Source organism: Phaseolus vulgaris, chromosome 10, assembly GCF_051622355.1.
Source record: "Phaseolus vulgaris cultivar YP4 chromosome 10, ASM5162235v1, whole genome shotgun sequence".
In the NCBI taxonomy this organism is placed as follows: domain Eukaryota; kingdom Viridiplantae; phylum Streptophyta; class Magnoliopsida; order Fabales; family Fabaceae; genus Phaseolus; species Phaseolus vulgaris.
The window spans coordinates 4,154,475-4,182,211 of record NC_143507.1 but is presented as its reverse complement, the minus strand read 5'-3'; the positions used below and the strand labels follow the sequence as shown (position 1 = coordinate 4,182,211).

General features: G+C 35.2%; 1 protein-coding gene and 1 long non-coding RNA gene across 9 annotated transcripts; both read right to left on the bottom strand.

Moving 5' to 3' along the window:
- Nucleotides 1–57: 57 nt before the first annotated feature.
- On the bottom strand, nt 58–26,843 carry EMB1974 (NHL domain-containing protein). Of its 8 annotated transcripts, none has more exons than XR_016516296.1 (17): nt 26,714–26,843; nt 25,908–26,028; nt 25,395–25,483; nt 24,813–24,945; nt 24,608–24,734; nt 23,493–23,586; nt 23,244–23,384; nt 14,084–14,184; nt 11,987–12,100; nt 10,512–10,750; nt 9,646–9,704; nt 9,364–9,552; nt 9,153–9,276; nt 8,656–8,714; nt 1,658–1,799; nt 1,416–1,580; nt 58–685 (listed from the first exon to the last, which is right to left on the bottom strand). XR_016516296.1 is itself a non-coding variant. In XM_090296447.1 (17 exons), the coding sequence occupies exons 1-17, from the start codon at nt 26,775–26,777 to the stop codon at nt 383–385; spliced, it is 2,268 nt and encodes a 755-aa protein (XP_090152573.1). In that variant the 5' UTR covers nt 26,778–26,843; the 3' UTR covers nt 58–382. The 8 variants fall into 8 exon arrangements, 7 of the variants coding, with proteins under 7 accessions (XP_090152573.1, XP_090152574.1, XP_090152575.1 ...); XM_090296447.1 differs by having other exon boundaries at nt 1,658–1,803; XM_090296448.1 differs by having other exon boundaries at nt 1,658–1,803; nt 9,364–9,549.
- Nucleotides 2,390–7,576, bottom strand: LOC150024160 (uncharacterized). Its single transcript, XR_016516297.1, has 2 exons — nt 7,382–7,576; nt 2,390–2,644 (listed from the first exon to the last, which is right to left on the bottom strand). It is a non-coding gene; the product is annotated as an uncharacterized LOC150024160 (long non-coding RNA).
- Nucleotides 26,844–27,737: the final 894 nt, after the last annotated feature.

Sequence of the window (27,737 nt, the reverse complement as noted above, 5' to 3'; positions counted from 1 at the left end):
TTCTATGTTAACACAAACTAGGTTACAAAATTAGATTTGGAAATCACAAACATGTAATTGTGTTATAGGAAACAATTAATCCACCCCAAAAGTACATACACACACCTGTGTGTGTATATAATGCCAAGGGAGAAACCCTTTCACCTTTATACCACATCCATAGGTTTTCAAAACCTGACTCTACTTTCAGGCAAGAATATAGTCTGGCAAAAACTGCCAGGCACATGAAATAAAATTTGAAAAGAATAAGATCTATCTTAGTACCCTTGCAAATAGCAACGATACAGAAGGTTACTAAACACCAAGTGATGATACAGTGAGGGCAATAAAACAAGGGATATGAAATAAATTTACAACAGTGCATCCGAATCTAGTGTCAGTGTCAATTGAGCAATACGTCCACCTTAACTGAAGTGTCTGTTAAGATAATATCCCTTCCGTTTTTAGCCGTTGGATGATCAAGGGAATTTAATCTTATTCTAACATGTAGTGGTAGCATGAAAATAAGATCTCTCAAATCACCTTTAGATTGCAATAAAAAAGCATTCCACAAATCTCTCTCTATTTTCCCAGATTTCTTAGAGGTCAGAATATCAAGTATTCTTGCTGCATGCTCCTCCCTGTTTCCTTCATTTGAGTTTGGGGTTCTTCTAAGTTTGCAATACAGTACAGCGTAAATTATAACCTGTATGAAAGGAAAGTAAGAAAATATGTATTTATAGTTTACAAGCATATTTATAAGTAGGTGGAATAGTTCATTTGGTCCTTCAGAATGTATGCAGGTTTCAACTTAATACTATAAATAAAATGAAGTTCGAGAAAGTAATTTTCATATCCCACATTCATCCTTTATTTGAGGTAAATCTCTACATGTTATCATGAAAATGCAATTTACTCCCTGCATGATATCATAAAATGCAATTTAATCCATATATGTAACTAAATTGTTTTTTAATCATGACATGTAGAGACCTATTTCAAATTAAGGACAAATTTGCAAGATGAAAATTACTTTTAGGGACTTATTTATTTATTAACATACACAGACTAACATAAAAAAACTTATTTACTTTCAAGGATCAATTTAAAAACTTATCTACTTTCAAGGACTAGCTTAAAAACTTATTTACTTTCAAGACTGAAGATAATTCGGCCTTATAATTATTCTAGTTCCCAAGTATGTGAACGTATATTCTATGTACAAGAATAGCTACAGAACAGATACACACATGAACCTGAAAATTGATACAAATTCCAACAAGGGAATTACCAAGCTATTGCTACAATTGATGTAGTCTTGACAAAGTCAACGGAAATTTAAGAGAATGTGCCATTCTCATTCCCATCTTGTTATGTTGCTTCTAAAATGATACTCAAATGAAAGGTACCAACAAGACCAGAAGAGACAAGCATACCTCGCCTGTTCCGGGGCTAGTACAGACCGCACAGCTAATGCGTACTTTCTCATCTTCCACCATTGAATTTTTATCCAGATTATCATCTTGAACATTTATTTCAGATTCAGGTTGTGGAGCGGCAAGATAATCTAATTCATCATACCACTGTTGTGCAACACCAACCTGTACCAAGAACACATCAAGTTACTGAGAATGTAATCCGACTGCTTCACTAAGAAAGTTCCAATTTGCAAAAGAACCTTGTATAAGGATCCTGGAACCTCGTCCATTCCAGAAATTTCAGTAGCTGCTCCTCTTGCTTGACACCATATACAAGATTCTTGTAAAGGTTCAACAAGTTCAATATCCATTGGAATATCAACATTTAAATGTATGTCAATCCTGCCTGACACATTGCAGAAAGTTGTAGGTAAACAAATAATTTTGTTACAGCATTACATTGTTTGATGATCAAGTACAAAACAAAAGAATTTAAAAGATATAAAAACAGCTCATCTAGTTAATAATCCTTCATACATTAACAAGTCCAGAGGGAAGTATTATGCGGTAAATAGGGGATTATTGGGATAAAAATACCCTAATATCTCTAGAAATTAGGACAAATATCCCTAGAATCTACACAGTCATTTTAGCTGATCTTTATTTCCTTTTTTTAAAAGCGTGATTGTTACAGATGGAGTTGGGAATGTAATTATCAAGATTGTAAATAATAAAATGTTTATTTTCTCTCATTATTCAAGTTGGTATTAGAGATCTTGGGGGCTCTGTTTCTGCTGCCACAGCCAACCATCCGCCACTGCTATCCTCCTTGAAGATACTAGTGAAAGTTTGTCTTTTTTTTTCTCAATGACTGAGTCAAAAAGATATTTGTCATCCCAATTCCAATCCATTTTTATCTTGCAGGGAATTATTCATCAAACTTCCTATGCTCACACATCACAACAAACGGTGTTGTTGAATGCAAAAACTCTCCTCTAGATGAAAAAGCTAGAACCCTTCTACGTCACTATCAAGTTCCACTCCAATTCAAGGGTGACATACTTCTCACTGCCTGCCTATTATTTAATCAACCACATACTTCGGATGCACTTGTTTCCTATATGATCTCAGTCCAACCTAGGATAAATTGTTTGTCATTTGTTTCTCCCTCAACCTTCGTTGTTTCTGTTGATGTCACCTTTTCTACCCCATGAAGTTTGGACATGATGCCCCTCTGGATATTCAACCTGTTAGATATTATTAGATATAATTAGATATTATTTGATATTATGAGATATTATAGATATTGTTAGATATCTCATATTTATGTAATGGGCTTAGCCCATATGTTTCTTTTTCCTATATAAACATAACCCTATGTGTTCAATATACACAAGGGATTTACCCTATTCTTTCTTTTCCTTTAATATGGTATCAGAGCATAAGGTTAGAGTTTAGGGTTTAGGGTTCAATTTTTATTGGTGAATCCACTATTCACTGGAATTTTTCCAGCCACCACCCCTACCTTCGCCGGACCTTCGCCGGACCTTCGCCGGACCTTCGCCGGACCTTCGCCGGAGACACCGCCGGAATCGCTGTCGGAGCCTTCATCTTTGTTGCTCCCGCCAATTAACCGGTGACTGGATTTGTCCTTATCTTTTATGGCTTCTTCCGCTTCCGCTGCCACTATGGCTTCTTCTTCCGTCATTATGCCGGATTCATCTATTTATACTAATTACGTCAATGTTCATCTTTCCATTGACAAATTGGATGGAACCAATTATGACACTTGGACATCAGATATTAAATTATGGCTTAAGAGTCAAGGTTATGTTGATCATCTTACTCATCCTACTCTTGCTGAAAATGAGGTTGTTCGTTGGTCGAAAATTGATGCTCAATTATGCATTGTTATCAAATCGACCATTCACTCATCTTTAAAACAAATTTTTCGTACCTATGAAACATGTTCAGAAGTTTGGGAACAAGCAAAATTATTATACACCAATGATACTCAACGTCTTTATGGTGTGTGTCAAAATCTTCTCACAATTATTGCTCCCAAACGTCTTGATGGTACAATGGCAGAATATCTAGGTAAACTTCATGCTCTTCTTCATGATTTTAATGAGTTATTACCTCCTGCCTCTACTCCTTCTCAAGAACTAGAACAAAGATCCAAGTTCTTCATGTTATTGGGTTTACATGGTCTTCCTGATGATTATTCTCACGTTCGTGATCAAATTTTGGGATCTCCTATTGTGCCCAATTTTACTTCCACTTGTTCTACCCTTTTGCGCGTGCCAGGTAAACACACCGCTGATATAACGTCTCATGTTGATGACTCTTCTGCTTTAGTATCTCAGCATAATGATCGTACTCGCGCTCACAAGCCGGGCAAAGGGCGTCACAAGTGTGACCATTGTGGCAAACTTGGCCACAAAATTGACAGATGTTATGCCTTACATGGTCGTCCTCCTAGATCTGTTGCGGTTGCTCAAATTACCCCTGTGCAACCTTCTACCATGGACCATACTTCAATTGATACCCCAAGCCAGCCTGCTATTTTCAATGAATTTCTTAAATGGTATGAGGATCGTCAGAACCCTAGTTCCACGGCTTCTGTTGCACATTCAGGTACATCTTTTGTTGGCCTCACTCACTCCACTTCCCATGGCCCTTGGGTTCTAGATTCAGGTGCCACTGATCACATTACTGGTAATAAATCTTTTTTCTCTTCCCTATCTACTACGGGTTATTTACCTTCAGTTACCATGGCCAATGGATATAAGGTACCATCACATGGTGTTGGTACTATTAATCTTTTTTCATCTTTATCTATTGATAATGTTCTTTATGTCCCTGGGTCTCCATTTAACTTATTATCCATTAGTCGTCTCACTCGTTCCCTTGACTGTGTTATTTCTTTTACCAAAGATTCTGTTACTTTACAGGACCGGAGTTCGGGACGGATGATTGGCACCGGATGTGAGTCTCATGGACTTTATCAACTACAGATCTCTGCACATGTTGGCGCAATTATGGATTCTCCATCTCTCATTCATGCTCGGTTGGGTCATCCTAGTCTTGCCAAGATGCAACAGCTTGTTCCATGTTTGTCTAATGTGTCTACTTTATCGTGTGAGTCGTGTCAGTTAGGGAAACACATTCGTAGTTCTTTTCCTCGTAGTGTCTCACAACGTGCTTCATCTCCTTTTGCCTTAGTTCACTCTGACATTTGGGGACCAAGTCGTATTAAGTCTAATTTAGGATTTCAGTATTTTGTTACTTTTATTGATGATTATTCAAGATGTACTTGGGTATTTTTAATGAAAAACCGTTCTGAGTTGTTTTCTATATTTCAAATATTTTACAATGAAATTAAAAATCAATTTGGAATTTCCATCCGAATTTTGCGCAGTGATAATGGACGTGAGTATCTTTCTCATTCGTTTAAAAATTTTATGGCTTCTCATGGTATTCTTCATCAAACTTCATGTGCTTATACACCTCAACAAAATGGGGTAGCTGAGCGCAAGAATAGACATCTTGTTGAAACAACTCGTACTATTTTAATCCATGGTGATGTTCCTCAGCGTTTTTGGGGTGATGCCGTTCTTAGTGCATGTTATCTCATTAATCGCATGCCATCTTCAGTTTTAGATAACAAAATTCCTCATTCTATTTTATTTCCACATGACCCTCTCCACTCTTTACCTCCCAAAGTTTTTGGGTCCACATGTTTTGTTCATAATTTTAGTCCTGGTCTTGATAAATTATCTCCTAAGTCACACAAATGTGTCTTTTTAGGGTTCACTAGATCACAAAAAGGATATAAATGTTTCTCACCGTCTTTAAACCGTTATTTTATTTCAGCAGATGTCACCTTCAGTGAATCTTCCCTTTACTTTAAGTCTTGTCCTTCTCCTTCAATTTCTTCATCTAATCAAGTTAATATTCCTCTTGTTGTGCCTAGTGCACCTAACAATTCACCACCGCCGCCAACTCTTCAGGTGTATAGTCGTCGTCAACCATCTCATCGTCCATCAGCAGACTCTATTCTGGTGCCAACACCTCATCCCCCTCCGGCTCCTATAGTTGAACCTCCGACTGTTGAACCTGATCTTCCTATTGCTATTCGTAAAGGTATACGTTCTACTCGTAATCCCTCTCCACATTATACTGCTTTGAGTTACCATAGACTATCTCAACCCTTTTATACCTGCCTTTCGTCTATTTCTTCTGTATCCATTCCAAAATCTGTAGGTGATGCCTTAGCCCATCCTGGTTGGCGTCAGGCCATGCTTGATGAAATGAATGCGCTTCAGAATAATGGAACTTGGGAACTTGTTCCTTTACCATCTAGGAAATCTGTTGTTGGTTGCAGGTGGATTTTTGCTATCAAAGTTGGTCCTGATGGTACTATTGATCGTCTCAAAGCTCGTCTTGTGGCTAAGGGTTATACCCAAATTTTTGGTTTAGACTATGGTGATACTTTTTCTCCAGTAGCAAAGATGGCCTCTGTTCGCTTATTCATAGCTATGGCTGCTCTTCAACAATGGCCTCTTTATCAACTGGATGTTAAAAATGCTTTTCTTAATGGGGATTTGCAGGAAGAAATTTATATGGAGCAACCTCCCGGTTTTGTTGCTCAGGGGGAGTCTTCTGGATTGGTATGTCGTCTTCGCAAATCCTTATATGGCCTCAAGCAGTCTCCTAGGGCTTGGTTTGGAAAATTTAGCAATGTTGTTCAACAATTTGGTATGACTCGCAGTGAAGGCGATCATTCAGTTTTTTATCGTCACTCGAGTGCTGGGTGTATCTATCTTGTAGTATATGTTGATGACATTGTTCTTACCGGCAGTGATCACCATGGCATCTCACAAGTAAAACAACACCTTTGTCAACACTTTCAGACCAAAGATCTTGGCAAACTCAGATATTTCTTGGGGATTGAGGTAGCACAATCCAATACTGGTATTGTTATCTCTCAAAGAAAATACGCATTAGATATTTTGGAGGAAATTGGGTTGATGAATTCGAAATCTGTTGATACTCCCATGGATCCCAACGTCAAACTTCTACCCAATCAGGGGGAGCCTCTTTCAGATCCTGAGAAGTACAGGAGATTAGTTGGAAGATTGAACTATCTCACTGTTACTCGTCCTGATATTTCCTTTGCAGTCAGTGTGGTGAGTCAATTTCTTAATTCTCCATGTGAAGATCATTGGAATGCAGTCATTCGTATAGTGAAGTACATTAAAGGCTCTCCTGGAAAAGGTTTGTTATATGGTCATAATAACCATACCAAAGTCGTTTGTTATTCAGATGCTGATTGGGCAGGATCTCCATCTGATAGAAGATCAACTTCTGGTTATTGTGTCTCCATTGGTGATAACTTGATCTCTTGGAAGAGCAAGAAACAAAGTGTTGTGGCAAGATCTAGTGCAGAAGCAGAATATAGAGCTATGGCCTCGGCTACTTGTGAGCTTATTTGGCTTAAACAGTTACTTAAAGAATTGCAATTTGGAGAGGTTACTCAAATGACACTGATATGTGATAATCAGGCTGCTCTTCATATTAGCTCAAATCCAGTTTTTCATGAAAGGACAAAACATATTGAGATTGATTGTCATTTCATTCGAGAAAAGATTATATCAGGAGATATCAAGACTGAGTTTGTTAATTCAAATAATCAATTAGCAGATATTTTTACTAAACCCTTACGAGGACCTAGGATTGATTACATTTGTAACAAGCTGGGTACATATGATCTATATGCACCAGCTTGAGGGGGAGTGTTAGATATTATTAGATATAATTAGATATTATTTGATATTATGAGATATTATAGATATTGTTAGATATCTCATATTTATGTAATGGGCTTAGCCCATATGTTTCTTTTTCCTATATAAACATAACCCTATGTGTTCAATATACACAAGGGATTTACCCTATTCTTTCTTTTCCTTTAATACAACCTATTATGCCAAGCTGCATTCTTGTTGTTGCCATAATTGTTATTCCCGGTTAGCAAAACGAAACGAATAACCCAAAAGAGCGATAGTAAGATACTAGATAGTAGGATGACCATTGTTCTATTATTTTTTGTATATATTAAATAATTAGTAATACATACAAAATCTCCGAACCAGAAAAATAACTCAAAATCCATGAACTAAACATAGCTATCCTATTCAGTCTTTTCTTTTTTTCTTTCCCTTTCTTTTTTTACTTTTCAGATTTTCTTTTATCCCTCTAAATATGGAGTTTGAACACCTTATAAAGGGAAAACAAAGAAATTATAAAGTTTAGGTTCAAACTTTACATTCATAATAAATGGAAAATAGCAAAGGAAAAGAATAAAACGAAAAATATAACCTGAAGTAGGGTTGTTGGAGCTCTCTAGTCACCAAAGCTCATTGCTAGTTAAAGAAGCAAAGAAGATGGGTGTGTAGGTTGGGTGCTCATGCAAAGTGGAAGCAAAGAAGCTCCTTGGTCTCTTTAGAGCTTGTGCGGAGGGTACCTCTGTATTAGAAGTTTTGGAGATCTCATATCGACTAGAGATATGATCAAATTATACTATTATTATACAAGTGGGTGCAAATTTCACTTTACAAAACGGTTTTATGAGGTTGAAAGCATAGAAGTTCCCTTTTCAAGGAGCTATATTATAAAATCTAAAAAAAAATGTAAAAACCAAAAACTACCCTTGCAAACAATTAAATAGTGAGGCATTTTTGGGTTTTCTTCCACCTTTCAGACCTGAAACCCTAAACTGCTCCAACACTATATTAGCCATGACTTCAAAAGAACACAATGAGGTCATCTTAATGCCACAGTGCTGCTCTTCACCACCCTGCAGCCATAGCAGCAGCTACAACCACTATTATTGACTACCTACGTTGTTGCTATACCAACAATCATCTCTTACCAACGACCACAACAATTTGCATAGTAGCTCCACTTATTAATCCCCTAACATCATTTGAGATTTCCTTCATGTATTCCTATTTTCCTTTGATTATAAATATAGATTGAAAGTGTTCAGCAATCATACAATCAATTCCTGTATAATCTCAAATACACAGTTTTAACAAGGTTCCTAATTAAATGCTCGAAAATCCTAATTAATAAGCAAACAAAATCATCTAAGATATCATCTAAGATACTCTAAACCAAGATAATATCAGATATTTCTAAAAATGTTGAAATTTTAAATTCATAAATAGACAGTTTTAAAATGTAAAATAACCTGGTAACAAATCAAGATATTCCAGATGATCAATTGGTGTACCCGAAAGTCCATTTCCACTGTCAAACCAGTACAATGAAGAAGTTAGTTTTACTATTAGAATTGAGAACAGAATAGGCTAATGCATATCTCCAAACAGTAGTTCATAGGAGAAGGATTTCCCACGTCATTACAAGGAATATTACAGCCATATGCCAAGCCAATCTAGGACTACATATTTGGATCATGAAGTTTGCAAGACTGGACAAGTGTAATATTAACCAAGAATGGATAGGCTGAGTTAAGTATATACCAGAGCTATCACAATGCCAAAGCTTACTCAAAGGGAAGGGGATTGCCCAAATTATTAAATGTACTATAACCATATGCCTACCGAATGAAGGATCATAACATTTTCACTGGAAACAATTTTACATTTTAACATGCACAGAAACATAAAAAATGGGAGTATTTGAAAAAAAAAGAAATATGTACAAGTTTTATGAAATATAACTTACACTGCATAACATGTCTCGAGGGGGAAATTCAGCCAATAAGGTAATCCAAGTATCCCTAAATTAGAAAATCCGAAGTTTGAACAGATTCCAGATTCTCCAGAAACCTTCAAAATCCTCTGTCCAACTAATGAGACAAAATTGGGAGTGAACAATCTCAACAAATGCATCCACAGAGCAAGATAGCATTAAGTAAAAAGAGAGAGAAAAATACCTGGATCACAAATGAAAATGTGATTATGCAAGGTTGCTAGTGAAGATAAAAGATCAGAATGTGGTAGGCCCCCAAGCAAAAAGCCGTACTTAGTTTCCTGTTGAAACAAATGAGAGGGAATCCCATCTATGATAGATAAACGTTTCATGATTGGCTGTCCACAGATCTCAAGAATTCTAGGAGAACCTACTTTTGAAAATAAATATAACAAAGAATCCATCAGTTCTAGCTAGATACAAGATTGTTTAAACAAGTGACCATATAACCATTATTGAATCAAACCTTCCAAAACTTCATCAATCTTTCCTGAACTGATATCCATGACCCACAAAGTTTCAAACCTGAAAGTAGCAATGATAATATCAAGGAAGGAAGAAATATAACTTGAACCATAGCCTTTACTATCATTCTTAACCAAGACAATTTATTCATCAAAAAAGGAAAATTGAAAAAAATCATGATGCTCAATATAATACAAGATTTGAAAATTAATGATCAATGAGGCACAAGGGATATTGATGAATTATTGCAAAAAAAAAAAATATTTACCCTCCTAAACATAAGGAGTTCTGCCACCCTACAAACTTTAAACAGCAGACACAGCAGACAGAAAAAAACAGAGGTGTGATCAAGCCATTCTTACATGACAGTTTGATTTTACTGAAAACATCAGGTGATCAGGTCTAGGCTTTAAACTTTCTGCATGATAGGACAATGAATCCAAAACAATATTCAGGGTGCAGCCAAGCAGAAGGCATTACAGGTTTGTAGATGAAGAGGCCAAAGACTACTAGGGCTTAGATGCAAATACAAAGTAAAAATATAAGTGGAGAAGCTAGGGGTTATTGAGAGTATAAATGAGAGAATATAGATCTAACACATCAAACATAAAGAGGAATACATTATATTTAGATTCAGCTTTTAACTTTGGAACATCCCAGAATATCCTTCACTAGGAGCAACTACAGCTCAAATTTTTAGTATATAATTCTGTCCAAATTCAATTATCAGTACAATCTCTCTTTTATAGACAGGAACTGTTTCCCATCACCACATCAGGTCTTTAAAACTTCTCAATTCATGCAAACGTAGAGGGGACTGGAAATTTGTAGTATTTAAACAAAAAGGTAATAAAAGCACTTATCCACCTTCGGTCAATAATGTAGAGAGTGTCATCAACTGATTTCAGCAAATGCCATGGAAAATACAACGATTTAGAATCAAATACTTCAGATGTTTTTTCGACATTGGTCTTCCCACTGCTTTCTACACCAAGCTTAGTCATGATCCAATTCCATATGTGAATACCTCCCTTGTTAGAGGTGCTTGTAGGATAGAGAGTGTCTACTGTTCGTGCTCCCATGTCAGCTTTCCTGATAGCATGGTTCTTAGAACCAGAATGAAAGAAATAATAAGAAAGAAAGAACCAGAATAAATAAATAATAACAAACGAGTTTATCAATAGGAGTTTTAAATAAGCCACAAAGAAACCACTAGTAGAAAAGAAACTACAAAGAAGCAAGCCCACATGGATAAATGAAGCTTATAAGAGCCTGTTTGGTAAAATTGATAATATGAAAATGAGATTAATATGAAGGCCAGGAGTTGTGGTGCACCAATGTCTCAGTGATGACCCTAGGACGTGTCTAGATATAATTTATATAGCAAATCATGCCATTCCTTTTCCACTTCAAACACAAGATAGGATAATATATTTATATGTATTTTTTATATAGGATACAGGATAGGACAAGAGCTTATTAGGTTCATATTCTATCCTGATCTTATCTAGCTCTGTTATCCTGTCAATCAAATGAAGATTTCCATGAACATCAATAAAAGAACAAAATTAAAAACAGCTTCAAAAAGTAGATGCACTGGTTATCAAAAAGTGCAAGAATGTAACTTGTTTTTTATCAATAAAAGAATTCTTTATTCAAGTATGGTTATATAATCAGTAACCTAATTATTCAGGTCTGTTGGTCACCATATAAAAATCTTGAGATCCTCTATATGTTAAAAGTCTAAACCAAGCATAACTCAACAAAAGTCCGTTGTACCAAACAGTAGTAACAAAATTTCAGCTTATCCCACACTCCTAGGTGTTATTTGTTTAACGTAGGTACGAAGTATCAATTAGCTTTGCCCATTACTAGTATCCATTGTAAAACTTAACTAATCCCCTTTAGCTTAATCTTCCCTTCCAACTATCTTGTTTCCATCCACAAGGTTCAAATATAGAATCTTGTTTATCACCACTACTAGGTATTATAATCTCATTTTGATCTAGTATTTCTTAGGTCAAAGAAAAATCATCCATCACACAATCGATATAAGAAATAATTATATTAGTAAGTCAGTTCTTGAAACAGTAGGGAAATATGCACATCACCAAAAAAAAAAAATCATGAGTACTGCACCTAACAATTATGAAGGAAGAAAATTTTAAAGTTTTCCAGCATGTTAGGTGGGTGTGTAAACTTTTCAAGCACTAAATCAACTCAAAAGTTGAGTTTATTCATTGCAGAAAAGTTATAGCAGCCTAGACAGAACTACAGATAAACATTGAAAGAGATATTGATCTTTGATATATAAATCAGTGTATATACATCCAAATGCATACCTCTGAATCCACAAAATATAAGCAATCCACAGTAGGATGGTAATATGAACCTGCAGGACGCCTTAATTTTGCAGATTCAAAATCTCCATCTTCAAATCCCGGGGAAGATCCAATCTAGATAAGAGACAAAAAAAAAAAGGTTATCCTGACAAACAAGTTCAGCTAAATGGTTGAAAAATGTCCAACAGCTATGGTTGAAAAAATCTGCATAACTTCTGATATTTAAGAACTAAATGGATAAATTTCTTAGTGTAGCATGAATCATGATAGAAAAAGAAAGAAGACATTTCAGTTTCAGAATTCATACTCAACCCATCACTAACCATTGTTGTGACTATCTAATATCCTACAGATGTGTGATTATAATTTCTGATTTTGTGAATGGCTAGAAGGACCATTAACCGAAGAGGAATTCCTTGGCAAGCAAAGCTAGGTCTGACCTTATCAAAACCACATTTGGAAGCTTGAAACCAATGGTATTGCGGTGGGAAAGTCACCACTTTTATGATTCATATGTGCAAAAAGAGTCACCACTAGATTATTTGTGGGAAAGAAGTCACCACTAATATGCATGTCATTGTAAAATTCATTGAGAATCAATAGTAGCTGGTGGAAAAGTCTTCATTGGGAAACAAAGATAACAAGAAAAATGGTCAGAAAACTCATGGTAACAAACACAGAAAGGGTCTACATGGGCAGTAAACAAAAGACAAAAGGGCAAACCGGATTAGGTACACGGTTCTACAACATGACCAAACACAGGTGGCTAGCTAGAGTTCTAAATTTTGATTTCGGGAACTAAACAGCAGAATAGTGACAAAACAAGTCACCAGGGATTGTACCACTTTGATACCATGAAGAACAAATATGTACAACAGATGTTGAAAATTGGTTGTCTAAACTACACAACAGTCTGTTTTCTATAGTCTAATTGCAATAAATAAATTAGTTACAGGAAATTTTTTCCTATATGTATATGATATGTCTGTAAATCAAATTCTAGAAATCCAATTCTAATCATAAATGCCCATAAATCTGAGTTTGCTTTTGGTCTCCAAATTTGAAATTAATTTGTTTAGTCCTTGTTTGTAATTTGAAAAAAAAAAGTTGTCTTAGTCCCTCTGCTCTAAATGTCTAGGTGAGCAAGTAGTTGTAAGATAGTTCAGCTTAGCAACCAACGTTCTATATAGGGTCATACAAAGACCCCCTAATTGATTATCGATTTGATACTAAGGTTCATGGGAGCTTCCACTAATTTGCCATTCCTTGGAAGTATCAAAGTCTACCAAGGTCACTACCCTAGCGTTGGCTGCAGAGGCATTGTTTTAGGTGAACAATGCCAAGTTGATTACTTCCTGTAATAAAAATATAATCTTTCGTATAGACATTAAACCCTAAACCCTAAAGTCTATTACACTGCCAATGGCATCCACCTACAACATGCCAGCATCACCAAACCTGAAATCAATTACTCTGCATAAAGTTAGTCCCTAGGAACAACATTGGTTGCTTTGAAGCAAATCTTGAGGCATCTCAAAGGCACATTTCGTGGGGGTTACAACTTACATCTTCAACTAGCTCTTGCCAATTGTCCACTCTCTCTTCTTGCGTGCTATGATGCTATCCAGGACTCTAACCCAGACTATAGGTGCTCTATTTCTGGTGCTTCTATTTTTCTTAGTCTAAATAGGTAGGTATAATGGTGGTCCAAAAGCAAATTGTAGCAGCTCGCTTTAGCACTAAAGCAGACCATAGGAGCTTACCTCAAGTTGCAGGAATTTGGTTCACCACCAAGCCATCGATAAGACTGGTTGGATCAGTTTCGATATTCTAAAAACAGTCTAGAAATACGAATAGATACAGACTTCATATAATGCTCATCATTGCTCGTATGGAGTAACATTTCTTTATTTATTACACATAAGTGCAATTTATTCTGAGATGAAATAAACTATAGGATTGAGTACTTTTTCACTCAAGCATTTCACCATAATCCAGTCTTCAAACTAAAATCAGTTGATAGCAAAGAAAAATGACCATTAAAGGAACTGAAATCAAAATTAATCTTGAACTGCACTTATTAATTAGTATACATACACAGTCCAGAATCTCTCCATTCCCATCTGATACAAGAATCCTATGATGATTGCAATCAGAAAAGAAGAGGCGGTTACGACTTTCATCTGCGGAGACACAACCTGTGAAATAAGACGAAAGAAGTTGCATTTTCTAATTAGTTTCAATAAAAAGGAACCAGAGGCTTAAATATAATTATTATTAAGAATGAAGAAAATAAATATAGGATTGATGTTCCTTTTGTAAAATACACAGATAGGGGTGTTTATTTATGGATGAAAATAATAACAGAATCAATAACAAAAAAACATAATAACAGAAACTATGGACTAAGCCCGTTACATTTAACAATTATATCTATAGATTTTTAGTTATTGGCTATTATAAACCTTCCTATTTAATTTTCCCTTCACTAACCCAAATGATATTTTAAACCTTCAAGCCTATTAACATGAATATCAACTTAAGGAAAGAAACAAATGGTCACGGCAATAAAATTGCAAAGCATTAAGAGAGGTTTGGGGAAAATTGGGTGAATAACCAGTATACTTGATCATATATTTATACAAACAGCTCTATTAATTATAAAAGGACTTGAGAGTTTAAAAGGAAAAGCTAGGTTGCCTTGTATGACAATTTTAAATGCACAATATATAAAGCAGGTTACAATTCAGAATAGGGGAAGGAAAAACCAGCTTTTTAAATTACAAACATATTATATATTATCTAAAGTGTGAATCTAACACTCCCCTTCAAGCTCGAACATATCAGTTATATGCATCAAGCTTAAAACATATATATTGAAATGGGACCCTCTCAAAGACTTAGTCAAGAGATCTCCAAGTTGATTTTTTGAGTTGACAAATTCAGTAGAAATTTCCTTGACAAATAGCTTCTCTCGAATAAAATGACAATCAGTCTTTGTAGTTATTTCTGAAAAGATGGGATAGGGATGATGTGAATGGGTGCCTAGTTATCACAATCTAACATCATGCACTGAGTATCCCATTCTTAACTCTTGAAAACATTTAATCCATGTCAATTCACAAATGGCTAACTTTGCTACCTAGTTATCACAATATAACATCATCTACTGACTATCACAATCTTAACTCTTGAAAGTTTAATCCATGTCAATTCACAAGTGGCTAACTTTGCTTCTACATTAGACCATGAAACAACATTTTGTTTCTTACTCCCCCAATAGATAATATTACCTCCAACAAATAATACAATTGGGAATTTGGCCTTTTCTCAACAATGTCATCCAGTATCTTCATTTTCTAATCAAGCTTTGTAAACTAGCATCAAAACCCAAATTTACGAGTTGTGGGTACTAGAGAGCACTGCACATGTTTAGCAAGAGAAGGAACTAATTTCATTTTTTTCTTCTTATTTTTCTCCCTTAGAAGTGTTTATGAAGAAACATGTTTAAATAGACCCTGAGAAAATACAAGGAAGTAGATCATGGACAATATAATGCAAAATTCAAGCAATGAGAAGAAATGATAGAGCAATGCACAAAGTTGATTGGGGATTAAGTGAATCAAAGAGGAAAACAAAGTTTAGTATGGTCAGCAACAGGATGAAATTGGAAGGAAAACGTGATTACAGACTTTGGCAAGAAAGGAAGTTGGAGGCTCCTATATTTGGATGGGATATGGATGGGTACACAGATTAAAAAGACAATTTAGAATGAGGGCAGCATCAGAAAAAGAACACATGCAAGCAATTGTTATGGCTTAGGATGGTTAATCATTGAGTTGGTTCCGATGGTGTGAATTTCCAATTCCAACTAGCAATGACAAAGTGTACCCAAACTCTATAGGTAGCAGCAAAAGGGTAGGATAAAGACTAATTTATTGGGGATGAAACACGAATGGATATCTTCCAACAAATTTTAATGGACTAGGTGCAAGTATAGATGCTATAGTACCCACACCACCTTGCCATGTCCTTATTATTTTGTTGTATATGTATAGTAGAAAGTGAATATATTTTACTAATGTAAAATTTGATACAATGGGGAAATATAATTAGGAAGAGGATATTAATATTGTAACTAGTATAGGCCTTAATATAAGGGAAGAATTTACCTGAATATATCAGAAAAGAATCAGCCAGAGTATATGGAAAAAAAATCACTTGAAAAGGATTAATCTGAATAAAAAGAATATTTTTATTGAATTAATTGATTTGAAATAGTACATAGCCTCTATATGTAAAGAACTCTAACCCCAAAGTAATGATTACAAAGAGATCTCTAAAATCTTCTAACAACTTCTAGTAGTACACTTAATATCCTAGTAACAACACTCCCCCTCTAGCTGGTGAATGGATATCTATCATTCCCAGCTAGCATGTGAGATCATGAAATCATTCATTGGGAAGACCTTTATAAACAGATCCACTAACTGAAGCCCAGATGGAACATAAGTAGTGATAAGGCCACTATCCAGATTCTCTTAGTGGAAAGAAATAGATGAAATATATTTCTGAGATATCTTACAAATGTGATTACAGTCTCTATTTATAGACTGTTTTACAACCTAATTAAAGAAAGAAATAATAGGCAATGAAAGTCAGAAATAATGAGTGTTTAAAGCTGTACAAATCAAATAAAATCAAATCATTAACAAATCTGTCCTAATAAATATAAAATGGAATCTGCACTTAATTATAACATAATTCTCCTGATTATGCAACACTCCCCCTCAAGTTGGTGAATGTATATCTATCATTCCCAACTTGCAAGTAAGATCTTCGAATTGTTTTGTGGAAAGTCCCTTAGTAAACATATCTGCCAATTGGAGTCTTGAAGGGATGTACTCAGTGGCTATAAGACCATCATCCAACTTCTCTTTAATAAAGTGTCGGTCTATCTCTACGTGCTTTGTTCGATCATGTTGAACCGGATTGTGTGCAATACTGATAGCGGACTTATTATCACATGCCAAACCCATAGGAGCTTCATATTTTATTTTTAGGTCATCAAGTATGATCTTCATCCATAAGAGTTCACACACCCCTTGAGCCATGGCTCTAAATTCTGCCTCTGCACTTGATCTTGCAACTACATTTTGCTTCTTGCTCCTCCATGTCACCAGATTTCCACCCAAGAACATGCAGTAGCCTGTGGTGGATCTCCTATCAACAATCGATCCTGCATAGTCAGCATCAGTATATACTTTCATGGATAAGTTTTCCCCCTTTTTGAATAGCAATCCTTTTCCTGGAGAGGCTTTTAAGTACTGAATAATTTTATCTACTGCCTGCAAGTGTCTTTCTCTTGGATCATGCATAAATTGACTAACCACACTAACTGCATAGGCTATATCTGGCCTAGTGTGTGAAAGATAAATGAGTTTTCCCACAAGTCTTTGATATTGTGTCTTCTCCACTTTTGGGTTTTCCTCATCATTCCCAATACTATGATTTTGCTCTATTGGCACTCCAGTGGGCTTACAACCCAACTTACCAATCTCTTTGAGAAGATCAAGGATGTATTTCCTTTGAGAAATAAAGATGCCCTGTCTCGAGTAAGCAACCTCTATCCCAAGGAAGTACTTCAGCTTCCCAAGATCCTTCATTTCAAATTGAGCAGCTAGTCTCTCCCTCAAATTTTGTTTTTCAATCTCATCATCACCTGTAATAATCATATCATCTACATAGACCAAAAGTAGAGTGAGTTTACCATTCTGAGAATGTTTTATAAACAGAGTATGGTCACCTTGGCTTTGTCGGTACCCCAAAGATACCATAGCTTGAGTAAACCTTCCAAACCAAGCACGAGGTGATTGTTTAAGACCATATAGGGCCTTCTTAAGTCTGCACGCCTTATTCCCTTCATTAACAATACCATAACCAGGTGGAATCTCCATGTATACTTCTTCCTCCAAGCTTCCATGCAAGAAGGCATTTTTAACATCAAATTGATGCATTGCCCAACCAAAGTGTGCTGCCAGGGAGAGAATAATCCTGACGGTATTCATTTTTGCCACTGGAGCAAAAGTCTCCTCATAATCGATCCCATAGGTTTGAGTGTACCCTTTTGCAACCAACCTTGCTTTATACCGATCGAGTGTGCCATCAGACTTATACTTAACTGTGTATATCCACCTACAACCCACTGCTTTCTTATCTTTTGGTCTCTCTACAATCTCCCAAGTCTCATTCCTTTCTAACGCGCTCATTTCTTCATTCATGGCTCGAATCCAGTTCTCATCTTTTAAGGCTTCTTGTACCGATGAAGGGATTTTGATAGAATCAATAGCTGAAAGAAAACTCTGGTGCTGCATAGAAAGTTTTTCTGTAGACACAAATTGGGATATAGGATATTTGGCACAAGATCTTTTTTCTTTTCTCAAGGCAATAGGTAAATCATTTAGGTTAGGTTCAAAAGCAGTATTTAAGGTGTCCTCAAGAGTCTCACTGGTATGAGTTCTTACCTCCGGTTCAGACAATTGAAGTTGTTGTTCGACTAGGACGGGTTCTTGTTGCCTTCGCTGATATTGTTTTCCAAAATATTTGTCTTCATTATTCTTCTCTGGTAATGATGTTGGTGCAGGGTCTTTGTCATCCTCCCTAAGAACGAAATCCTGCAACAAAGGAAAAGGTGGCAACTCAAGGTCCTCAGCTTCTTGAATACTCTCCCCCTGAAGCTGAGAACTAGGAAAGAAAGACTCTGTTTCATGGAAGGTGACATCTTTGGAAATATACACTTTACGACTTTGAGGATGATAACATTTGTACCCCTTTTTGTTGGGGGCATAACCGATGAAGACACATTTGATGGCACGAGGATCTAACTTACCCCGATAAGGACTATGAACATGGACAAAAGCAGGACAACCAAAGACACGATTCTGAAGACTATTCAACATGGGAATAGAAGGATAGAATGTGGTCATAACCTGAATAGGAGTAACACCCTCTAAAACCCGAGAGGGTAATCTATTAATCAAATAAGTGGCAGTCAGGACTGCTTCCCCCCAGTAAGATCTAGGAACAGATGTTTGGAAAAGTAAAGCTCGAGTAACCTCAAGGAGATGACGATTTTTCCTTTCAGCAACCCCATTTTGTTGAGGAGTGTCCACACAGGTTAATTCATGAACAACTCCATTTTCCTCAAGGAACTTGGAAAGGTTTTGGTTCACATATTCTCTTCCATTATCAGAACGCAATCTCTTAATTGGACTTTCAAATTGTGTTTGAATCATTCTGTAAAACTTTACAAACAAGTGAAAAACTTCAGACTTATCTTTCATGAGGAATATCCAAGTAACCCGAGTACAATCATCAATAAATGAAACAAACCATTTTGCACCCGAGATATTAGGAATAGGTGAAGGTCCCCATACATCTGAATGAATAAGATCAAAAGGTTTAGAACTTTTATTACCATTGGGAGGAAAAGTTGTCCGATGGTGTTTAGCAAACTGACAAACATCACAATGAAATGACTCAGCAGACACTTTTGTAAATAAAACAGGAAATAAGGACTTTAGGGTACTAAATGGAGGATGACCAAGACGTCTGTGTTGAAGCCATATCTGAGAGGATGACCAAGATTCACGACCTTGCTGAAAATTAGAAGTGTGTGCCTGTAGTCTAGCACCCTTTTTACTTTCTTCATGTTGTAAATAATATAACCCGCCCTGCTCTTTAGCAATTCCAATAGTCTTCCCCGTGGCAAGATCCTGAAAAACACAATGGGAAGGGAAAAATACCACTGCACAATTTAAATCTTGGGTAATCTTTTGAATAGACAAGAGGTTATTGGATAGTTTGGGAACATGAAGCACATTTTTTAAAGAAAATGAAGGTTGAAGGTGAATGTTACCACAACCATTAATGGGGGTAGTGGAACCATTAGCAACAGTAATATATGGCTTACCGGATAAAGTAGTGTAGGATGAAAAAAAAGAGGAATGAGGTGTCATATGATCAGTAGCACCAGAGTCTATAATCCAGATATTTTCAGTACTAGAAGCATTAAAGGATAAAAAACTAGAACTCTTACCACTCATAGTAAAGGAACAATAGCTAGATGGCTTACTAAGGGAGTCCATGAGAGTTCAAAACCAACTTTTTTTCAGATTGGCAAAATTTGATCATGTTCACGCACAAAAAAAAAAAAAAAATTCGCCGAAAAAATTTTCCGGTGGCGGTTTCCGGCGAGCAGTGGCAGTTCCGGCGAGCGACGGCAGTGGTGGTCGGTGGTGGTGGTCGGCGGTGGTCAATGGCGGTGGCAGTAACGGTCAATGGTGCAAGGTGGTGGTGGTGGTCAATGGAGAAAGGATAAGGAAAAAAATAATTGCAGCAATGAAGGCTGTCCAAAAGAAAAATAATTGCAGCAATGAAGGCTGTCAAGAAAAATGATTACAGCAATGAAGGCTGTCAAGGAAAATGATTACAGCAATGAAGGCAAAAAAAAAATTGCGGAAGCAGAGTCTCCTAGATCAGGAGCTCTGATACCAAGTGGAAAGAAATAGATGAAATATATTTCTGAGATATCTTACAAATGTGATTACAGTCTCTATTTATAGACTGTTTTACAACCTAATTAAAGAAAGAAATAATAGGCAATGAAAGTCAGAAATAATGAGTGTTTAAAGCTGTACAAATCAAATAAAATCAAATCACTAACAAATCTGTCCTAATAAATATAAAATGAAATCTGCACTTAATTATAACATAATTCTCCTGATTATGCAACACTCTTTAATAAAGGGTCGATATATCTTTATGTTTGGTCCTATCATGCTGAACTGGAATGTGAGCAATGCTAATAACTTACTTATTATCACAATAAAAAATCATAGACTTTTCACATGCCATGTTAAGATCATTTAGAATCATTCTCAGCCATAACAATTCACACTCCTCATGTACTCAAAAGTTAGCCTCTACACTAGACCTTACAACAACATTTTGTTTCTTACTTCTCCAAGTCACCAAATTTCCACCAAAGAATATACAATATTTGGAGGTGGATTTCCTATCTGTGATAGACCCTACATAATTTGCATCAGTATACACTTTCATTTTTTATTTTTTATTCCTCTCGAAAAATAATCCCCATCCTTGGACTTGTCTTTGAGTATTGAAGAATTTTGTTCACGGCTTGTAGATGTCTATGCTTGGATCATGCATGAACTAACTAACTACACTAGCAGCCTATGCTATGTCAAGTCTTTGATATTGGCCTTTATTTACAATGCCTTCATCACTCCCAATTATATGGTTTTCTTCTATAGGAACTCTAGTGCTCTTGCACAATCTTACATGTTTCTTTGAGAAGATCAAGAACATACATAGATAAAGATGTCTTTTTTCGAGTATGCTACTTCTATCCCATGGAAGTACTTTAATTTTCCTAGATCCTTCATCTCAAAATGAGCAACAAACTTTTCTTTCAAGATTTGTTTCTCATGTTTATCATCTTCTGCAACAATCTTACCATCAACATAAACCAAGAGTAGAGTAAGTTTACCTTCTGGGGAATGCTTGATGAACAGGGTATGGACACCTTGACTCTGCCAATATCAATGGAGATCATAACCTAAGTGAGTCTACCAAACCAAGAACAAATGTCTCCCCATAATCAACACTATAAGACTAGAATATCCTTTAGAATTAACCTTGCTTTGTAATTGTTTAATGTGCCATCAAATTTATACTTTACATTAAACCCATTTGCATCCTAGTGTCAACAACTTCCCATGTCTAGTTCTTTTCTAAGACACACATCTCTTCATTCATGGCTTGAACCCAATTCTCATATTTCAATGCTTCTTGTACTAATGTGGGGACTCTAATTGCATCAATGACAGAGAGGAAACTCTGGTGTTGCGTAGAAAGGTGTTTAGTGGTTACAAAATGAGAAATAAGATACTTGGTACAAGACCGAGTTCCTTTTCTCAGAGCAATGAGTGGGTCATCAAGGTCAGGTTCACAATTATTGTATAAGGAATTTTCCAAAGATTCAAGGGTGTAGAAGAAAGACTTCCCCCTGACTTAGACTATTAAGAGTTTCTTTAGATAAAGTTTGGTTGCTTTTGTCACCTCTGGTATTGTGTACGGAAGAAACTCTCTAGACAACTAATTTCTAGAGTTAACCCTGACTCGGGAACATAAATGCCCTTGTTAGGAGCAACTTCAGAGACATCCATACAAGATGTGTCAGGAGAAGTATCAGGAGTACCAAGGATAGTATCAATATGAGATTGTTCTTATATGAAAGGGACAAAAGATGGCTGAAGTGATTCAAAAGAATATGCTTTGAAAGAACTCTCTCCCTAAAGTTCAGGACATATGTAAAAAGATTTAGTTTCATCAAAAGTGACATCCATGGAGGTAAACAAGATTACCTCTAAAGGGAGCAATCTTCTTTTCAAAACTAGAATTTCCAGTTACACAATCAAAAAGGTTTCCTAACCTCTTTCTAGTGAAACCAAGGCACTATAAGGAAAATACATTTCCTTAACAGCTTAAACATAAACAGAAAAACTCCAATTAACAATAACATATATATATATATAACAAACTATATTTTTCCTTTATTTAATTCTCGTTTTATCCTATTACACACCTGTAAAGGTTTATTATGAAACCAAGATTCAACAGTGGCACAAATATCCAATGATTACCATCATTTTCAATGCAATCATATTATACTTTGAGGGCGCAAGCTGCCAAAATTTAATTTTATTATCTCAGCTGCAAACTATTCCTAGAAAATGTCTATCAAATATGAGGAACTTACAACAAATGCCCATTGTTGTATGGGTCTTCAATACACGTGAAGGATTAAGAGACATTTCCCTGAATTTCAAATGCCCATTGAATAGATGGAATTTTTTTATGAAGCATAATGAATACATTCCCTACTGAATTTCGATGCCTGATATTCACATCATTATGTTTCACTTTCACATAAACAGAAAAGCGTTTGATCCTTGGTATAACATTCTCAACCCACAAAAAGTGGTGGTAAATATATTACAGCACTATAGAAAGATATGCAAAAGCATATTCTAATCAATGATGTAATATTGAAAAGGAAAGATCAAGGAGCACAGGCTTGATTTATCTGGCTCATTTCTCAGGAAATTTTCCTGACAACTCTAGGCTGAGATGGAAGAAATGAAGAAAAACCATTGATCAACCTCTTGGTTACCTGGGTAATATAGAAGCAAATTCTGAAGAGGAGAAAAACTACATAGGTCTTGAATCATCCAATGTTGTTCCAAAGATGTACATCTGACTACTTTGAGCGACTTAGTACGACCACCCGCTTGCTCATCTAACTCCTGAACAGCTACATTTGATACCAACATCAAAATTTGTAAATGTGCAGGCATGAACAGTGAAAAATCGACAAATGTCACATAGTCTGCAATGTTAGTCATGGAAAAATCACAATTACCTTGGCTTAGAATTTCAAGACTTGCATCCTTCTCATGATAAATCACTGGGCTACTAAAATTTTTAAACAATATGTAGCACGCACCTTTCTCTATCTATACATATCAAAAGAATTACATTAAAGAAATGTACATGCAAGCATCAAAAATATATTCGTAAACAAAATAGTAAAAGATAAGGTAGTCAGTCAGTATACATGAATAAAAGCAATTCCATGTATTGTTTATGAATAAAAATTGGAAGGAATATATGCATTTCAGCAAACTATATAGTCAATATAGCTAGAAAATATAAAACTCTTCTATCAAGCATTTTATAGTTTCTGCCACAGATGAGTTTCTAAATGCCTAAAGTTTGCAGGACAGAAGGAGGAGTCACTCTACAAACAGGCATTCTTTCCAGCACTGTCATGCATTCAGCCTCCATCCTCACTGTCACTGTCTATTGAATAAGAGCAAATTATGTATTTTAGCACATAAATTAAATATTCAAGTTAGCAAGTTCTCTGCACACCCACTCAAACCCACCAGTCCTTGCACTAGTATACCCTATGCAATGAAGCCTTGGAGAACTTATGACAGGTTCCTAAGGGTTGTAACTAAAATCATATAAGAATAATTCTAATGGCTCTTTGACAGGAAATCATTACAATAAAAACAATCAGCAACCTTAGCCTACAGTTTATGACTTCATCTGTAAAGTCATGATAATCATAGCTCATAATTGATGTGTAGTAACATGCTACACACCTACAATTATCTAGTTTTAATGGGTAGGATGGAGAAGGTGTTGGAAGAAGAATATCCCGTCACTGCAATGATGAAGACAAACACATAATTCATATACAGTAACATGCTACACAACAACAATTATCTAGTTTTAATGAGTATTAGATGGAGATAGAGTTGGAAGAAGAATCTCCAACATCTGCAACAATGAAGACTGGCACCACTTCCCGGATGTGTTGGGTGATACAATTACTACTTACTAAAAATAGTGGCAAGGGATATTTTAGCAAAAATTAAACAAACAAAAGGCATAATGATAGAAATGCTAGTCTTTGCATGCATCAAGTTTTCATGCATGTCGGAAGCTAAACAAAGGGATTTACCTCACCTTAGGGAATGTCTGCTGGGACAACAAAATGGGGAATGCTATATTTTCTGCCATCAGTAACTGCATTAGGTGCACTTGATCAGAAGAGTGAATTGCTCTCAAACCCATAGTATTAATATGAGGGAACCTGCCACCAAAATATATTTAATTATTACAAAATGTCCATTAATACAGAGTGATGAGAGAGAATATAACTTCTGTATACCTCTTTTGAATTGTCTTTAATTTTTCAAGCGTAATGCCACAGTTGAAATTACTTGCTAGAACTAAAAATATGCCATCAGCTCCAGAAAGTTGGTCATTTTTTTCAGATCTATTTAACCAATAATGATGGGTGCCTGCACTTTTAAAGAAAGGATAAATTATGTAATTATGTAATAGCAAAAATGTAGAGAGGATGGATGATTTAACTCATTGAATCTAAAACTAGTAACAATTGTGCCTTACAATTAAACTAGTATAATAGCCGAACAAAAAAATGGTGCGTACAATTCAAAACTAAAAAGTATAACTGAACAAATAATCCTTTCTCTGAACTGAAAAGTATGAAATTTGCAAGTCATATATGCCAAAAGATGAAAGTTCTAAGATAGAACCCCCCATATCAATGTCAATGTACATGAGATTTAAAATTATATTGAAGCAAAAAAAGTTTCTTATCAAAACAAAACATATAAGCTTCAGAATATAGATCATAAAACTAACTCAAAATATGAACAATTTGAAAGGCTCAAACACAATTTTAAGAATATGGAAGGGCATGGGCTATCAAAACAAATAGTGATACCTTCAAATTCATCCAGCGAAGCCTTAATGAAAGATAAAAGGTCAGTTTCAGTGGCAGGTTCATGCAATTTAACAGCCACTGTTGAGATCCTGAATAAGACTGCCGATCAGAAGTCAGGAAACCTAACAAAGCTACAAAATCCTAAATTATGATGCTTCAAAATTAAACATTCTAAAGAATTCAGAGCCGAGAGATTTTGAAAACTCTAAAGTGTATTGTATTATTCATTGACTGTGTTACAATACTGAAGTATATACAATCTGATAGCTTGAGCTGCAAGCTATTTAACATGTACTACAACAGACTCCAGCTGTCTGTCCTAACAGAATGATGGCTGGCTAACTAACTATTACATGATGCTGACTCAACACAGATTCAACTTAGCATACTAATTAAAACAGTAAAACTGATACAGAGAATAGCCTAAGAGTAAGTATACTATCGCAGTCATAACTGATGACTGACACTGCAATTTATGTTATCTTCCTATTCTCAGTCAAAAAAAGTAATCACCTGTGTTCATGAAACCCTCTCACTTGATTCCAATTAGCAGTTGGGTTCCGAGCAGAAGGCATCAGCATTATAGACAAAGCCACTGAGTTTAAAGCTTTGCTAGATTGATGATAGCAGACACCTAGAGAGGGGGGGAGTGAAATATATATATATATATATATATATATATAATTAAGTTAAAATTCATTAATGAAAATAATATACTGAAGCATTCTAAAAAGACCATGTTGTAAGCATCAAACTTCAGTATCATAAACATGAGAGCAAACAAAAATAGAATAATCAAACCTTACATAGCACTTTCATAATTCTAACAACTTCTAAGAAAACAGAACATTCTCTGGTGATGCAGGAGAGGATGCACACACGCAAAACGCAAAGGAAACGTCAACTAATGATTAATACGTATACAGCCAGAATAACATCTGAACTTTGGACTGATATATTGAATCTCTCACCTTTGCATCTTTCCATGATAGTAATGTTCTACTTTTCAATTCCAATAGGAATAACATAGACACGCAATGGATTTCTATATTATAAATTGAAATTAATCTAGTTTGTTTTTCAGATACCAAACTATGATCGAGCCAATGAACAAAAAATAAAACAGAGAAAAATAAAATAAACATTCAACAAACTTAACACTAGGTAGTTCAATCGCTGTAGAGGTAAAACAAACAAAATATCACGAAGACAACAATGATTTTTTGTCTTTAGTAATTTTTCTTTGTGTTTCAGAGCAACCATAAGAGAGTGCTGTGAATGAAATGCAAACGAAGAGGCAGAGTAGAAAACACACGCACCTTTGTGGATAACGGGTGACAGAAACTTCGTGAGTTCCTTCGTAAGGCGATGCCTCAGAGCCATTTCTCTCTTTCGGGAAGTTCTGGTTTCGATGAATGGTGCTGCGACACAAGTGTGGTGTGTGGGTTTTACAACAAGAGAAACAAACAAGTAGGGTATGGATTAAGGAACCGACCCATTTGGATCCGACCCGACTGGTAAATATCTGAATTATAAAGATCCGACCCGACCCGACTTTACCCGACTCGCAAACATCAGAGGTATAACGATCCGACCCGACTGGTAAAGATCGGGTAAACCTGGATTCCAATAGCACATGCGTCCACTTTTTTATAATAATATTAATTATTATAATTCATTTAATTAAAAATATTATTTAAAACTATAAAAAATATATATATGAAAAGATAATTTTCCGATAACTTCTATGATTTTATAATTATATAATAAAAACACTTTTGTAAACTAAAATTATAATAAAATATGCATCAAAAATAGTTATAAAATATTCTAATTTTTTTTAAATTACAATTATACAATAAAAACATTTTCAATCCTTACAAATAGTTTTTTTTAATAATAAAAAAAAATTATTAACTTATAAAGAATAAAAGAGGTAAAAGAAAAATGTACACAACAATTACAATGTTATCATTAATTGTTATGTATAAAAAATTGAAAATAATTAATTATGTTGATAAATTACTTAAGAGGAATAATAAGTATGAGAAAAATATATTAATATTGAAATTATTAAAAACATAAATTAATATATGTAAAGTTATAATAGTATATTTATTATTATATATCCAAATTTTTGCGTCCTATCTGAAGGTTCAAAATGATTTTAAAGTTAATTTTACATCAAAAGGTATACATATGTACTTCTAGGCATTTAAGAACAAAAACTTTTATAAGACGTTCCCTCTAATCCCATGTTTATTGGAAGTGTTATATATTTATATATTTATATTTATATATTTATAGAGAGAAACTTTGAATTAGTAAAACAATGTGTTTAAT

Excerpts from the sequence above, each read along its gene's own strand:
- EMB1974 (XM_090296447.1), bottom strand. The coding sequence starts at position 26,777 with ATGGCTCTGAGGCATCGCCTTACGAAGGAACTCACGAAGTTTCTGTCA. Across the intron at positions 25,484-25,907 it reads AGAGGGTTTCATGAACACAG|GATCTCAACAGTGGCTGTTA; the intron begins GTGATTACTTTT and ends AGTCTTATTCAG. Across the intron at positions 12,101-14,083 it reads ATGGAGAGATTCTGGACTGT|ATTGGATCTTCCCCGGGATT; the intron begins GTATGTATACTA and ends TCTCTTATCTAG.